The sequence below is a fragment of the Mangifera indica genome, chromosome 6 (genome assembly GCF_011075055.1).
Source record: "Mangifera indica cultivar Alphonso chromosome 6, CATAS_Mindica_2.1, whole genome shotgun sequence".
Lineage (NCBI taxonomy): Eukaryota > Viridiplantae > Streptophyta > Magnoliopsida > Sapindales > Anacardiaceae > Mangifera > Mangifera indica.
This window is the reverse complement of record NC_058142.1, coordinates 5,675,750-5,690,557: the sequence shown is the minus strand read 5'-3', so window position 1 is coordinate 5,690,557 and position 14,808 is coordinate 5,675,750. Positions and strand designations below refer to the sequence as shown.

The 14,808-nt window shown below is 29.8% G+C and overlaps 1 protein-coding gene across 1 annotated transcript; it reads right to left on the bottom strand.

Moving 5' to 3' along the window:
• Positions 1-1,996: 1,996 nt before the first annotated feature.
• Positions 1,997-2,992, bottom strand: LOC123217958 (pseudo histidine-containing phosphotransfer protein 6-like). Its single transcript, XM_044639066.1, has 4 exons — positions 2,924-2,992; positions 2,682-2,812; positions 2,188-2,331; positions 1,997-2,075 (listed from the first exon to the last, which is right to left on the bottom strand). The coding sequence occupies exons 1-4, from the start codon at positions 2,990-2,992 to the stop codon at positions 1,997-1,999; spliced, it is 423 nt and encodes a 140-aa protein (XP_044495001.1).
• Positions 2,993-14,808: the final 11,816 nt, after the last annotated feature.

The following is a 14,808-nucleotide window of genomic DNA, read 5'->3' as shown; positions in this document are numbered from 1 at the left end:
GTAGCAAGTGATATTTTGGGAGAATATGATTTATTTTATTTATTGAAATACATAAAAGAATTAAAATTTATATTTACGGGTATTGGGAGGGAATTTTTTCCCGTGGGGATGGGGAGGGGATTTTTCCCCACGGGGATGGGGATTGATATCCCCTCCCCGCCCCTCCCCATTGCCATCCCTACTTATTAGTTAACGTTCATGGCAATTCATTTCCCATGTTGAGGATTGATAGGCTAGCAACCAGTCTAAACAACCCCCTTTTAGGACAATTGTTCAAGAATTAAAGTCCATATTCATGGAGTTTTATAGATCACATTAAGAGAGGATATAAGAATTTGCTCTATGAAACAATGCAGACGACTATTGTTAGCACATCGAACTCTGAAGAGAATGAATTATGACGATAGATAGTAATGGATTCAAAAATAAAATTTAAAGATGTCGTCAACATTAAATAAAAGTAAAATATATTAAAATTAATAAAGAAAAAAGAGTAGATGACTTGTGTATTTCACATTATAGAGTTATTGGAAATTTGATGTATTATTCTAAGAGGTGTGTTTGACCTAATATATGTTATGTGTGTGCTCTTGGTTATTGGGTACCCATTAGTGCACTTACTTAGTGGGCGGCAATTACTTGCTAACTGTTAAATAATTGTTACCTTGTGTAAAAACATTTTCCAATAGTTAATTTCTAACTTTTACAAATAACTCTCTACTAGCTAAGAAAGGTTAATAAATTTTGACAATAAAATGTATGTGTATATATTGACAATACAGTGTGTGTGTATAATTTTTTTCGTTCTCTATTCATTTGGAAATTGAGAGAAGTCTTTGTGTCGTAAATTATGTATTAAATTTTCATTATAAGATTATTAGAGAGACATTATGAAATATTTCATCGATCTTTTAACATTAAATTTGAGACTTTTATGATGTTATACTTTCACAATTATTATTATTATGAGATTTCCCAACATTAGCACAAACTGAAAATAATCCACAAATTTGTGAGAGAAACCAAATACGAAGGTTTATTCCCGTATACTTTTTTGTATTATTCGTTTTCCCTTTGCCGTACTTACTTTTAAAATCCTTAACCGTTTAAATAAAGCTAAAGATGACCAAACCTGTCTTTCTTCCTTGTAACCTGGGTGGTTTCTTGCCGTGTGATTTGGCTTCAACCACCCGGGTTCAAGGGGTATGACACCTGAAATACAGAAGAAAGAAAGGAAGAAACACAAATAAATTAGAGGTATTCTAAAATACCTCTCTTTTTCTTGAACACATCACAGATGCTCTTTTATAAATTGTTTATTATTTCTTAAATCCAAAAAGAATTTAGAAGTAGGGATCTAAGAAATAATCATATTATTATATAAATCTGGTAAATTAGGCCACTAGCCCTTTGTGGACTCGGTGGTTCTTTCTGGTTCTTTTTCTTGAACCAGGGTTCGAGCCTTAAGAGCTGGTACATATATATACATATATACACGCACCCTTCACTGGTGTTCCATAAAAGGTATTTTAAAATACCTTTCTTTTTCTTCAAAATACTTGGATTGAAAAAAAAGAAAAAAAAGCTAAGAAATGTGGACAAATTCCAGAAACAGAAAAAACAAAAAAGAAAGGCTGAACATTTGACCATGGATAGATCAGTAGAACTGATGATTTTGCATTAAATTAACTTACAACCAAGCTTGCTCAAATTAAAAGAAAAAAGGAATAACTATTCAATATTATTATTTTTGATAAAGACACTCCTGCTGCCATGCCAATGACTTGCAAAAACCTAGAAGAAAGTGGAACCCAATAACCTAAAGCTATTTGTTTATCTCTTTGTTGTTTTATTACATATGCATTGGATATCTAACTCCGGCTGCCAGTATTCTCTGTTGCTCTATCTGTATGACATAAAAGAATCACCAAAAGTACTGTTAGTCTTCATTTTTTAACGACAAAGGATAAAAAAGAATTGCAGAAAGCTTCTGGGTTTATACCTGAAACAGTTCGTGTAATTTGTTCTTTAAATAGCAGTACTCGTGTTCCAGCAGCTCCAATGCTCTCAAACACCTGAGTATCCCACATTTCAGCAAAACCATGTTTTTTATAAATTGAAAAGGAGGATGGAGAGTGCATGTGTGTGTGATAGAGCGCGAGAATAGAGAAGGAGAAGGGGCAATACCCAGCACGGTTGTGCTGTTCAGAAGCGGCTCGAAAGGCAACACAAACATTTCTGACTCTATTTGCACCTATGCTAGAGCTACTGCCCATCATCTGATTCAAATGTATTCCCATTTTCTTGTAATCCGAGAACTCTTTATCCACCCTGCCCCATCCCAGCATCACATTCATTAATCACTTATTAACTAATACAGACTTTAAAAAAAGTGATTATCAAACCCATTACTCTTTAAGCACAAGAAAATAGGCAAAAGCAGTTCATTTCTTCACAAACTACGCAATAGATATTTACTTTCATAATGTTATTTTTCTTTTCTTTTTTGAGAATTCAGAAATGCATCACACTTGTTTCGCAAGTTCGAGCTTAAAACTGAAGAGTGAAGACCCATCAAACTCTTCAATCTTTGGTAAACAGAAACAATGTGGGAGCAAACTAGTTTAAAAAATGTTGTTGCTGAACACAAATTTAAAGTCAAAGAAGAAGAAGATAATTACAGTATTAATCTGAGATTCCTCAAGAGCTTTTCAGACTCGTGAAAATATATGTTCACCACTTCAGATACAAAGTTTGGGGTGCTCTCATCTTGAAGTTGCTGGAGTTGCAAGAATTGCTCATCCAACACTCCCTAAACCAAAACAAAATCATCAAAAAAAGAATAACCATTATCAGTATCACAAAACCTAAAAAAAAAAAAACTTATAGAAAGAGTGAGAAATTAAAGAAGATGCATGATGACCTGGTGGAAGAGTAATGCTAGCAAACGATTCATATCGGTTCGTAACCGATCCGCACCCAACCCAAGCATCCACAAAGGCAGACCCGTTTTGGCTAGTCAATTGGTTGAATCAAAAGGATTCCGACTTTGAAGATTTTGGTGGGTTGGCTCACTGGCTTCGGGGGTTTAGGGTTTTGTGAAGTGCTTGTTTCTAGCGGGAGAAGAAGCTTGAGATAACCGCTATTTAAAGATGCCGATGGCTTGGTTGGATCAATAATAATAAAATCATAGGATTAAATTAATTAATTGTTTTTATATTATAACTTGAATTAATTATTTTTATACTACTAAAACTAGCTTATCCTAGCACTGTACTGTCTCAGCGCGTGCAAGATATGGATTATAAATATAAACCCTGTTTAATTTAAAACCATCTTGGGAAAATTACAAAGTGGCATGATAGCTACATATAAACCAATATCCATCCATAATGTTTAGAATTGGATTCAACAGAATTTGTTCAAATTCGAGTTTAAACTTGACTAAAATGAATTCAACTCAAACGAGTTTGAGTTTTAGGGATATTAAACTGGTAAACATGAAAAAATTCAAATTAAATTGATTAAAATGATATTATTTTAATTATTTTATATCGAATATATTCTCGAACTAAACTTAAAACTTGATTCAAGGTTGAATTTGAGTTTGACTCTTGAACAAATCCAATTTGAGTTTGACTTTACTCAAATCAAGCTAAGTTCAAATTCGATTTCTTTTGAATTTAATTTTAATAATTTTCAAGTATATAAGAAGATATATAATTTATCAATAATGGAATATACTTGGAAAGATGTGAATTTTAAAATGCTTTGGAAGAATAAGGAAGAAGAAGCATATTTGTCCAATAATAGTAACACCCAGAAAAACATGCTTTCCTTTCCAAAACCATGCATAAAAACCATCCAACTTATTTAATTACAATAAAAACGTACCAGTCAAAAAGAGTTTGGGGTTTTTGGAAATTGTAAACAAAATAAGAAAACTGAAATCCACGTGCCACAAGAGAGAGTGAGTTAGGGGTTTCTTTTAAGGAGAGAGCGTGCAGTTTGGGCCCTGATCGAGGCGAACGTGGGGTATCAACCAGACCAGCCCACAAAAACAATCGATATGGCAAGAAATTGTATGTCACTGATTTTAGGCTTTTTTTGTCTTCACCTGTTGTCCCCGTAACCGGTCACCTCGCGTGCCCCCTGCCTTGACAGTTCAGTATGGTGCCGCCTTCACCCCTCACTCCCACCCGACAACTGCCTGCAGCCGGTAACTTGTCAGTCACCTCTCCACCCTCGTCGCGAGAATTACTTGCAGCCCTCAAGTTTGCTGTAATCACCTTTGATCATGTAGAAAATTCTCATTAGAGTTGAATTTGTATCGAATTTATTTGAATTTTAACTTAGTTTGAATGAGTCTGAAAAAAACTCAACTCAAATAAGGTTAAGTATAAAAGCTAAATTTTTTCAAGTTTGAACTTTAAAAGTATTTAATTTGTCAAGCTCACAAATTTAAAATTTTTTTATATAAATAAATTATATCATTTCTATCAAAATATATTAAAAAATATTATTTTAATTACATTTTATTTGATTATGACATCAAATCAAGCTCAGGATTAAACGAGTTTAAACTCAATTTAAATTTGACTTTGATTTAAATCCAACCCTAATTTTAACTTAATTTTAATAACCTTTTTGCCATTAAAATTTGCAAATGACAAGGGGACTAAAGTTTTACAAAATTATTTTAGGATTAAAATAAAAAATTAAGCGGAACATTGCGGAGAAAAGTGTCGTTTTCCCTTCACCTTTGTGAACATAATATGCCGCGACTTTTTTACTAGCTTCTATAGAATATAAATTTTTTCCACCATCTCTCTGTCTTTGCCTTACGTGCTTCGAAACTGGAAATGGTAACAGTAACACTATTTTGCTTTTCTTTTACTCTGGCTTTTTTTTTTTTCTCTCTCTTTCTCGGGAAAATGCGAGTCGGTTTCATAGAGAGCCCGCATGGAAGTATGGGGAAGAAACTAACAAGGAAGCGCCCGGTAAACAAGGCAAAAGAGTCAGTGAAAGATGGCGGTGGTGACAATTTAAGACGTGTGTGCCACACGTGGCGAAATGGATAATTGATTGCTTTTATCTTGGTGAATGAAGTAGACTGTTTTACTGAAAAGTTTTTAAAATTTTTTGAGGGTTTTGATGATGATGATGGTGGTAATATGAAACTTTGTCACTTTTGAAAAGGGTTTATGATGGTTGATTTGGAGACTGAATCTGAATCAGACAGGGCTTTGAAGCACAAAAATATAGGTGCGTCATTGTGTTTTCTCACACGATTTCTATATTATTGGACCATTATCAATTAGGGTTTCGTTATTTGGATTTTGATAATTTAGAGACATCATACTTCTCCTTTTCGATCTCATTATGCTGGAAATGTTATAATGACTTTAAGTGTTTCATCTTGATGAGAGTAGAGATAGAATTAAGTTTCAGATAACTAACTGAAAACAATATATATGCATATATATTTTTTAATATACAATTGACACAAAAAAATATATTATACTCTGATTAAATATTATTTTATTTTTAATTTAAAATTATTATATTATATTATGATATATACCTTAACATAATTGATATTAGTTTTATTGATATATTTTAAATGATAAGTAAATAAATAATTGAAAAAAAAAACTTCATACATAGAATAATTAAAGAAAACTTAATGATGACTTTAAGAGTTAGCAAAACTGATAGAATATTATAATTTTCAAAGAAAAGACCTGAGTTAAAATTCATGTCATGTTTATAAAACCTTAACTTATTTAGTATAGTGAGTCTAATCATTATATCTTAAATCTATCCATTTAATCAATGCAAAAACTGTATTTCAAATTTATTCATTTAACTAATATTAGTGAGGTTTTCAATTATATAAAAAAAGCACAATGATATGAAGATAAAATTCGAACTCTATTCTCTTACAGAGGATTGATTTGATTTGAATTCATAACAATTATAAGTTATACTTTGACAGGTTTCCAATAGATAAGATTAAATATAACTAATTTATTGTATAGAGATTTATATAGGGAGGATGATGAAGGGCAATAGTTTATGTTTCAATTGTGTCCCTATAAGATAAATTAATGCAATTTTTTTAATAGAAACCGCACAGAGCCTGCTCTCAAAATACTCAACTAGGGTGATGGGTTTAGGTTAAATTAATTTATCTCAGAGAAGCATGGTAATTTCTTTATAGAATTCTCGACATCTTCACACCAAAGCAAGCTTCATTTCTATTGACGTAACCCACCTGCATCATGTCTACAATATTAATTTACTATTCCAAATTAAATAATTAAGCATCGCTATAAACTAAATACAACAAATTAGAAGAAGATACAAACTAAAAACTCTTGCCACGCAAAATATTCAAGAATTAATGGTGCAGTTAAATAGTTTAACAAATAAAAGTTGCGTAGCATGTTCACTCAATCATTTCTCTCTAGTTTATGTTCTATATTAATAACAAAAACATAATTGATAATTAAGGTATATTTGATTTGGTTAATATTTTATTACAAAAAATGAAATATTATTATAAAATAGATTATCTAATGTGTAAATTATTACTACATTTAATACAAATTGATAGCTATAAATATTATTATTTTTTGTAGGATATTATAAAAGAATATAAAGATATTGTTTTATTTAAATGTTCATAGATATAATTATTTTAAAATATTTTTATGTTATTAGTTATATTAATTCAAAATAAAAATATTTTTATCCTAAAGAATTGAAAAATAAGGATAAAATTATAAAAAACAAAATTATATTGATAATCTTTTAATACTTATGATAGAGACAATAATAAGATTAATCTTTATATTATCTGTTATATCATCATTATTAATAAAAAAATATCGAAATATTTTATTATTTAAAAAATAAAATAATATAAATAATAAAAGATAGATTATCAAAATAATTTTTATATTATCAAATCATATATTTAAAAAATATATATATTAATAAATATATTAGTATATTTAAAAATAATAATAAAATGGAATTTTGAATAGAGGAAGCATGCTTTGGATTTACGTAAGCAAAGGATTAAATATTGAGCCTAGAACTGTGTACAAGAAAAGAAGAACTTTTGAAGCCGATTAAGCCCATGTAAAAGTGCTTAATTATATTTAACTTGGACTCCATAATCATGCTTTCTGCTGCCCTAGTCATTTAGTATAGCCATTATATTTTTATCCATTGATGAAAACAAACCATTCTTTTTTGTCCTTTTAATTATTTATTTGTATAGGAATTCCAAATGCTAGGAAAGAGTTCTCTTCTTCATCACACCATAAAGCTGCAATCATCTGTTATGCTTAATCATCTCGCATAACCTTGTTTAATAATTAATTAATTTTAAATTGCTAGTATTAAAAAATGATGAGGTCCAAGGTTTTTGTTGCACGACGGTAGGGGGAATAAGGACTCGTTGCTCGAGATAGTGACATTAACTAGTCCAAACGACTATTTCCACTGAAGGGCACATCATTGAAATTTGGAAAACAAATTTTTCACTTTTATTGTAAAACCACAAGTTAATTTTAATATATTTTAAAATTTATTTATAAATTTTATAAATTTTCGTATATTTATAATTTTAATATATTTTAAAATATATTTATAATTTTAATATGACATTTACATATTTAATTTGTTTATTTTTTAGAGATGTAATTGTAATTTTTGAAACTAGTAAGGGATATAGTAGAATTTAATTTTTTTTAAAACACTCAAATTTTTTAGAATTTCTAAAAACCCTTTAAATTTTCATTACTACACCAAAAATTTTTAAAAATTATAAATGTTCTATTGTTTAATTGTTAATTAAAATTAATATAAATTAGGATTATAAAAATTATTTAATAAACTTTGGGGGGGGGGGGGGGTTTATCTTTTCATTATTTTTATACAAAATTTTACAGATTTTTAACAAATTTTGCATATGAGTGAGAAATTATCTTTTTCAAGTTTAAAGTATAGAAATATATTAATTTATCATGCCTTGAGTGGGAATCAATCAAAGATTGCGCCAGTAAAACAAAATGCGAAATGAATAAACTAACATGTTGAAAACTTTAAAGCTTAATAGAAAGAATTAGTTAAACTTAGAATGGAGGAATATAGTCCAACAAAACTGGCAAGACAAACGTAAATAATTAATTAATGCATAATCGAATAATATTTGATATATATATTTTTAGTACACAGATAATATATTTTTATGAATAAAACCATGTGAAAGGCAAAGCTTGATTTCGCCTACCAACTTTTTTGGATAACTTATGTTGTATCAAAGACTGTCTTGTAAATGAATTTCATGTAGTCTGGAAGTGTTTCTATGGCGGCAATGTCCCATCTGAAAACAAATATATGGTACACTTGAAGAACTCACACTCTTTACACAGGCAATTAGAAGGTAAATTAAATATTAAGAAATTATATATTTATAATGATTTTAATGTTCAAAATCCTGGCTTCAATTTTCGTGAAAGATATTTATTTTCAGATGGGACATTGGCGCCATAGAAACACTTCCAGACTACATGAAATTCATTTACAAGACAGTCTTTGATATTTTGGGCACGATTGAGGAAGATACGATCAGGGAAGGATGACCATACAACATAAGTTATCCCAAAAAGTTGGTAGGTTATATCAAGCTTGGCCTTTCACAGGGTTTTATACATGAATTAAAAAATCTTATGCCATACGCATATTTTGGCTCAAAGAACACTCCCAGGATCCAAAAATATATCTTCGCTGTTCTGTCTCTAATGTAAGGCAACTTTTTAGTATACCCTGAAGTTTTCCACCACCTGAAATTTTATACATACATACGAACGTACGTACATACATACATACATACATACATACATATATACACACACACACACACATATAAATATATTAATATATTAATTAAGTGTTCTAAACTCTTCCAATTATTTAAAAAAAAAAAAGAACTTGCCGTAAGATTTCGCTGAGTTGCTTCTGGTGGCCCAGTTGTAGTATGTTATAGTCCAACTTCGAAAATTTAAGCAAAGTTTCATCGTGAGAATCATCTCTTGGATAGGTGGACATGAAAAGTCTTGCAAGTTCAGGGCTTACACAAGATACCATTGACTTAAGGTGAGAGGTGGTGAAGGCGAGGACTTCATCCAGAATATCTTCACCATGAATAGCAAAGTGTGCTGCTGCATACAAATTTAGCATTCCTTGAACATCATCAATCAAGGACGACTTGAATTTTCCGTCATCATCTTTGAACTTTTTAAACACATCTACAACAAAGACCTTTTATTAGACATACTTATATGTTATCAGTTTAATGAGTTCATTAAGATCGATGCGAATGACTTACCAGAAGCAAACCTAATTCCTTCTTGTCGAAGAAGTCGAAAATACATAGAAACAGTGTGCATATCATTATAACGGCCAATGTCACAATCCTTATGAATTTTTTGCAAAGCATCTTCCATCTCCTCTTCAAAGTTATAAGCAACACATAACTTTTGTATTGTATCAATCAAGTTCTCAATTTCTGAAGTGGCGTATTCATTATTTTTCTTTTTACCTCTTCTTTCAGTTGTTCATATTCTTCTTGAGTCGTGGGATCAATTTTCTTCAAAAAAATTTAAAATATATATGAATATGTAACCATCATATTTAAAAACGAAAAGGTGAAACAGTCATATCAAAATTAAAGTTGCAATGAAATCAAAGTCATTTACAAAGGTTCAGATTCATTTGAACCAGCGTAATATACCACCCACCCTTAAGGCTACGCATGTAAATAAATTTCATTTTATCATTATTTTATTTTTACTTATTAGATTTTTAGGGTAAAAATATCCTCCATTTTCAATTAAATTAGTAAGTAATATAGAAATAATTTTTATACTTATTAATATTTCATATAATAAAAAATAATAAATTAATAGTCATTTATTATTTTCAGTTAAATATAATAATAATTTATACCGACCAATTTTATCAAACATAATAATAAATTTATACCAAGTAAATTTTCAGATAACCTATTTTTGCATTAATATTTCATTTTCAATAATAAAAAATTACTTAAACCAAACTAACTGATGTTTAGATTTTGATTTTATTTTCCTACTGCTGAACATTTGGTATATTAATACTGTAAACTTGAAAATGTTTGAGATTTTCTGTGGACGTAGAAAAAGAATTTTATATGTGATGTGTTTCTTTACCTTGAACCCAGAATCATCTTTGAGGAACTGGTTCCCCCATATGGTGGGAAGGAAATTAGCAGGGGGACGAATAGGCTTCGCTGGTGAAGTTGCAGCAGCTGAAATCTGAGTGAAAGACATATTTTTCTTTAAACTATATAATCACAAACTTTTATCTGTAATTGAAAGTTTTTCCAAGCCCCTTTTATAGAACCTACGTTCATGCAGCGCATCAGAAAACATTTTAAATTTAATAACCGCGAAAATCCTTGATTCCTTTCTTTATAATTGTAATTGTAACTTTTATCAGTAATTGTAAGTTTTTCCAAGCTTCTTATATAGAAGCTAAAAAAGAATAGTAAATAAATAAAAAATACATTTGTAAAAAAAACTCCTAAAATTTGTATACGAAAAAAGTACAAAATATATATATATACGAGTTTAATATGATACATTATTAATAATACATTTCTAAAAATACGATAACTTCATAATAATTTTAGTACTTTTTATCAATTTTCTATTGAAAATCAATATAACAATTCAAATGTAAAGTATTTAATTAACTATTAAACTTAATATAATATAATACATAATCAAAACTTTTTGTACAATAAATAACGTATCAGTTAATTGGGAAAAACAAATAAATTAATCAGTTTTGATTTTAGACTTCAGATCAGAGTAAATCTTGTACAGGCCACGAGAGAGAAAAAAATAAAATTAGAGCTGAAAATTAAGAAAAAAATATTGTTAAGTTTTTTTTTTTTTAAATGACAATGGCACTTATGTAATTAATTGAAAATAAAAGAGATAATTTTATATTTTAAGTTTAGTAAAAAATTTTAAAATATGACAAACATAAAAAAAGATATATAATTTGTGTTTAATATGGCGAGGGCGTAAAATATGTATTTAATGTGTTTTAGATTAAAATTTTTTTTTAAATATGTTTAATGTATAAATAATACAAAAACATAAATCATATGTAAATTATACGCGTATTTATTAAGTAAGATTACATTCATGCATAGCATCTGAAAATCCTTGATTGAATAATTAATTAATTTATATTCACGCGCTGTCACTCTCAATCCGTGCTTTTGTCTCTTAAATTCAAAGTGGGCTACGTTTATTGAGACGTACCTGAGATAAGAACGTCGAACCAGAAGTCAATATGAGCATAAATTCATTTTAACAATGATTGTTTTAAGAGACAAAAACATTGAACCAGTGAGAAACGAACAGAAACTCAAATACAAAATCAACAACAAATCGAAAATAGGTCTAGAATCTCTACGCTCAAATCTTTCAGATTTCCACACACAGTCACTAAACATCATATTTACACATTAACACCAAACTCAAGCGAATCGAGCCTTCTTTGTCCAAAAAAAAAAAAAAAACCATTCAGCTATTTGTAACACTGACCATAGAAATTTCACCAATACCAACAATCTATTAAGACATTTGCATCACTATCCAGTTCCCATTTTTCAGTAATATAACAAGAAGCAATATAATTATCATCACATTTACACCTGATAACAAAAGCACTCAATCACCATTTTACCAACAACAGAATCAGACATTATATCAGTCTTCAATCATACACACTCAATCACCATTTCAGCTAGTTACAATACTAGAAAAAAACAAGCTTACTCATTATTATTATAATTCTCTATCAACATCAGAATTTTCATTAAAAGATTTCACCACATTCAAATCTTGTACCTGTCCATTTAGAGGTTGAGAGGTCATTTTAGTCGTTTTATGCATTGAATATACTAGTTTGTTTGCATAATTGGCTAAGTGTTGAAATATTGCAAAAATTAGTTTGATGAACAATTGTGCATAAAGAATGCATGCTCTTATATCAACTTGCCCCGTGAATGATAAAGAAACTTTGTCATGTTGATGAGAAAAAAATGGATATACGACCGTGCATCAAAACACCCACGACCGTGACATCCGTCGTGAACATGATTCTATTTAAATAATCAACTCCGTGATTTTAATCATAACTTTATTCTTATCCTTATCAGTTTAGAATAGAGGTTACGTGTGAGAGCTCTAGTGTGATTTTCGGCCACCAAAAAAGGATTTATGCCGATAAGAAGAGGGGGAAAACTGTACCGAATTCATCTAGCATGGATAAACGATAAGTAAGAAGTGGCGGAGGGAGCTAGGGTTAATTTTATACTTTGAAATATATTTCCAATTTCTTTAAGCAAGTCAACAACAGAAGCGGACTAAGGGCCATACTTGCTTCTCACCTGTGTTGGGTTGTTGAAGTTTTGTTTGAATTTGATTTTCAGACTGTATTTGAAGTTTGTTTGACTGTTTGGTGTATTTTGAGAGTGATTGTTTCGAAAAAGACTTCTCTGGTTTGAGTTACTTTTTGGCTGTTTGTAAGGTGTTCAAAGAAAGACCTTTTTAAAGTTGTGTTAGTGTTGTGCTTAAGTGTTTGTGATTTCGCCAGTGTGAATTTTGTCGTGCTGGTGCTACCCACTAACCTTTCTATCTATTTTGATTTAATATAGCCACCTTTTCTTTTATATAACATATCTTCTTTGTTATGTTAACCTATATATTACATGGAAACGTCGACAGCAGAGGGTTTCCAAGTTTCTAAAGCGTTTCAGAATCGGAAGTGCCCTAACACGTGTACGAACATGCCAGGGTCATTTAGGCAAATAAAAAAAATTCTGTAACACGTTGCCTCTTTGAATAAAAAAAGAATAAGCCAGTCACTAATAAACCCCTATGTTTTTCGGAATCTCTGTTAGTATTGAGTTGTTTTACTTGTCTCGTTCTTTTTGAGTAAGACGAAAGTAGCAGAGGCTGAAATGAAATGGTTTTGGTTCTGTGTTTCGATCCTCGTTTACTTCTTCTTATGATCCAATATTAAATGACTTGGAATTAGAGTTTGTTGAGTGAAAGTGTTTTTGTTTATTAAACATTAATAATTTCTTAAGTGTAGTGAAGGTGTCTTTGTGTTTATCACCACCTGATATTTATTAATACATAGGATATAGAAATACACATTTGCACTAAGCAATTAGTACACATAAAAATACACATATGCATAGTATTAGTTAATGAATGTTTTATTAATACAAAGATTTATATTTATTTCAATTTAAAATTTATTTCTGTCATTATAACTTTAACCCTCCTAAGTTTCGTTTTTGAGTCCTCCACTATAAGTAAGAGCCTCTTTTGGTCAAGTTTGATTGATTGTTACGCATGATGGTTCTGATTATTTGATATTGCAATAGGTAACATGTCAGGATAAGTATCCACGCACTGAAATTGCTTTTTTTCTTTTTTAATAATTAATTGTGGTTGTTGATCGAAGTTGTGAAGAAGTTTGATTTTGTTTTGATACCATAAGAAAAATAACTCTGAATGTTGAATGGGAATTTGGAAATATTGATACTGTTGTGGTCAAGATGCATGTTGTAGTATATGTTTATCATATAGTCAGATTACTGCTTGGCTTATAACAATGTTTCTGGGACTGTTGTATTATTAGATGAAATCAGCTTAAATAAGAATGTCCTGATCTGTTTAATTGGTAGTATTTTTGCATGTTTGATAAACCAAATACACATTACGGACCCTTAGGTTTGATTTGGATGAGTTTGACATACGATAACAGGAAAAACTATTGCAACATAGATTTCTAGACGTCAATTATAATATAACAGATATGACCATAACATACATTATTTCATACAATTTGTACATGACATATGGTTGTGTACAAAAATATGCATGTCTATATGTTCGATGGGTTAGAGACTCCCATTATTGGTGGACGGTTGTTCATGCAAAAGACACACACGACTATTTGTGACACATATGATAGGTTGTAGTGGACAACTGTATAGAATAAGTGTATAATTGTTCACAAAAATGAAAAAACGATTTTACGATAAAGTATGAGTGTAAAGGAGATCAAAGGAAGTTGTTCATGACATGAAATGTATGGCTGCGCATGACATATTTTCAATATTAAACCACTACGAGACCTATATTGGCTTACAAGAGCCAAGATAATAGCTTACATTATAATTCTACGGAAAAATGTATAGTACTTTTGGAGAAAACTTTAGGATCAAAAGTCAAATATTAGTTTTAACGGTCAAATAATATTTTCATTAATTTATTAAATATATAAATATTATGAGATTACTATCACTTACATACTTAAAGTGTAAACAAATTACATTTTCTCCCATCAACTTTAAAATTTATCACTTAAAACCCTATTTTCAATTTATCAAAGCCCTAACTCTAACTTTAACCAATCTCAAATTCGTAATTACACCAATTACAATTGAAATTAAGGTTGAAATCATTTTGAAATCACATTGAAATGTGGCAATTATGTTGAAATCGCACCATACAAGTCCAATTTTGGTTGGATTTGCACTAAAATATTGAGATTTTGGTCACACTATTTTAAGGCGATTCAAACTATAATTTTGGCTGAAATTGTATTAATTCGATACAATTTTGATTGGAATTGTACTATTTTGATATGATTCTAGTC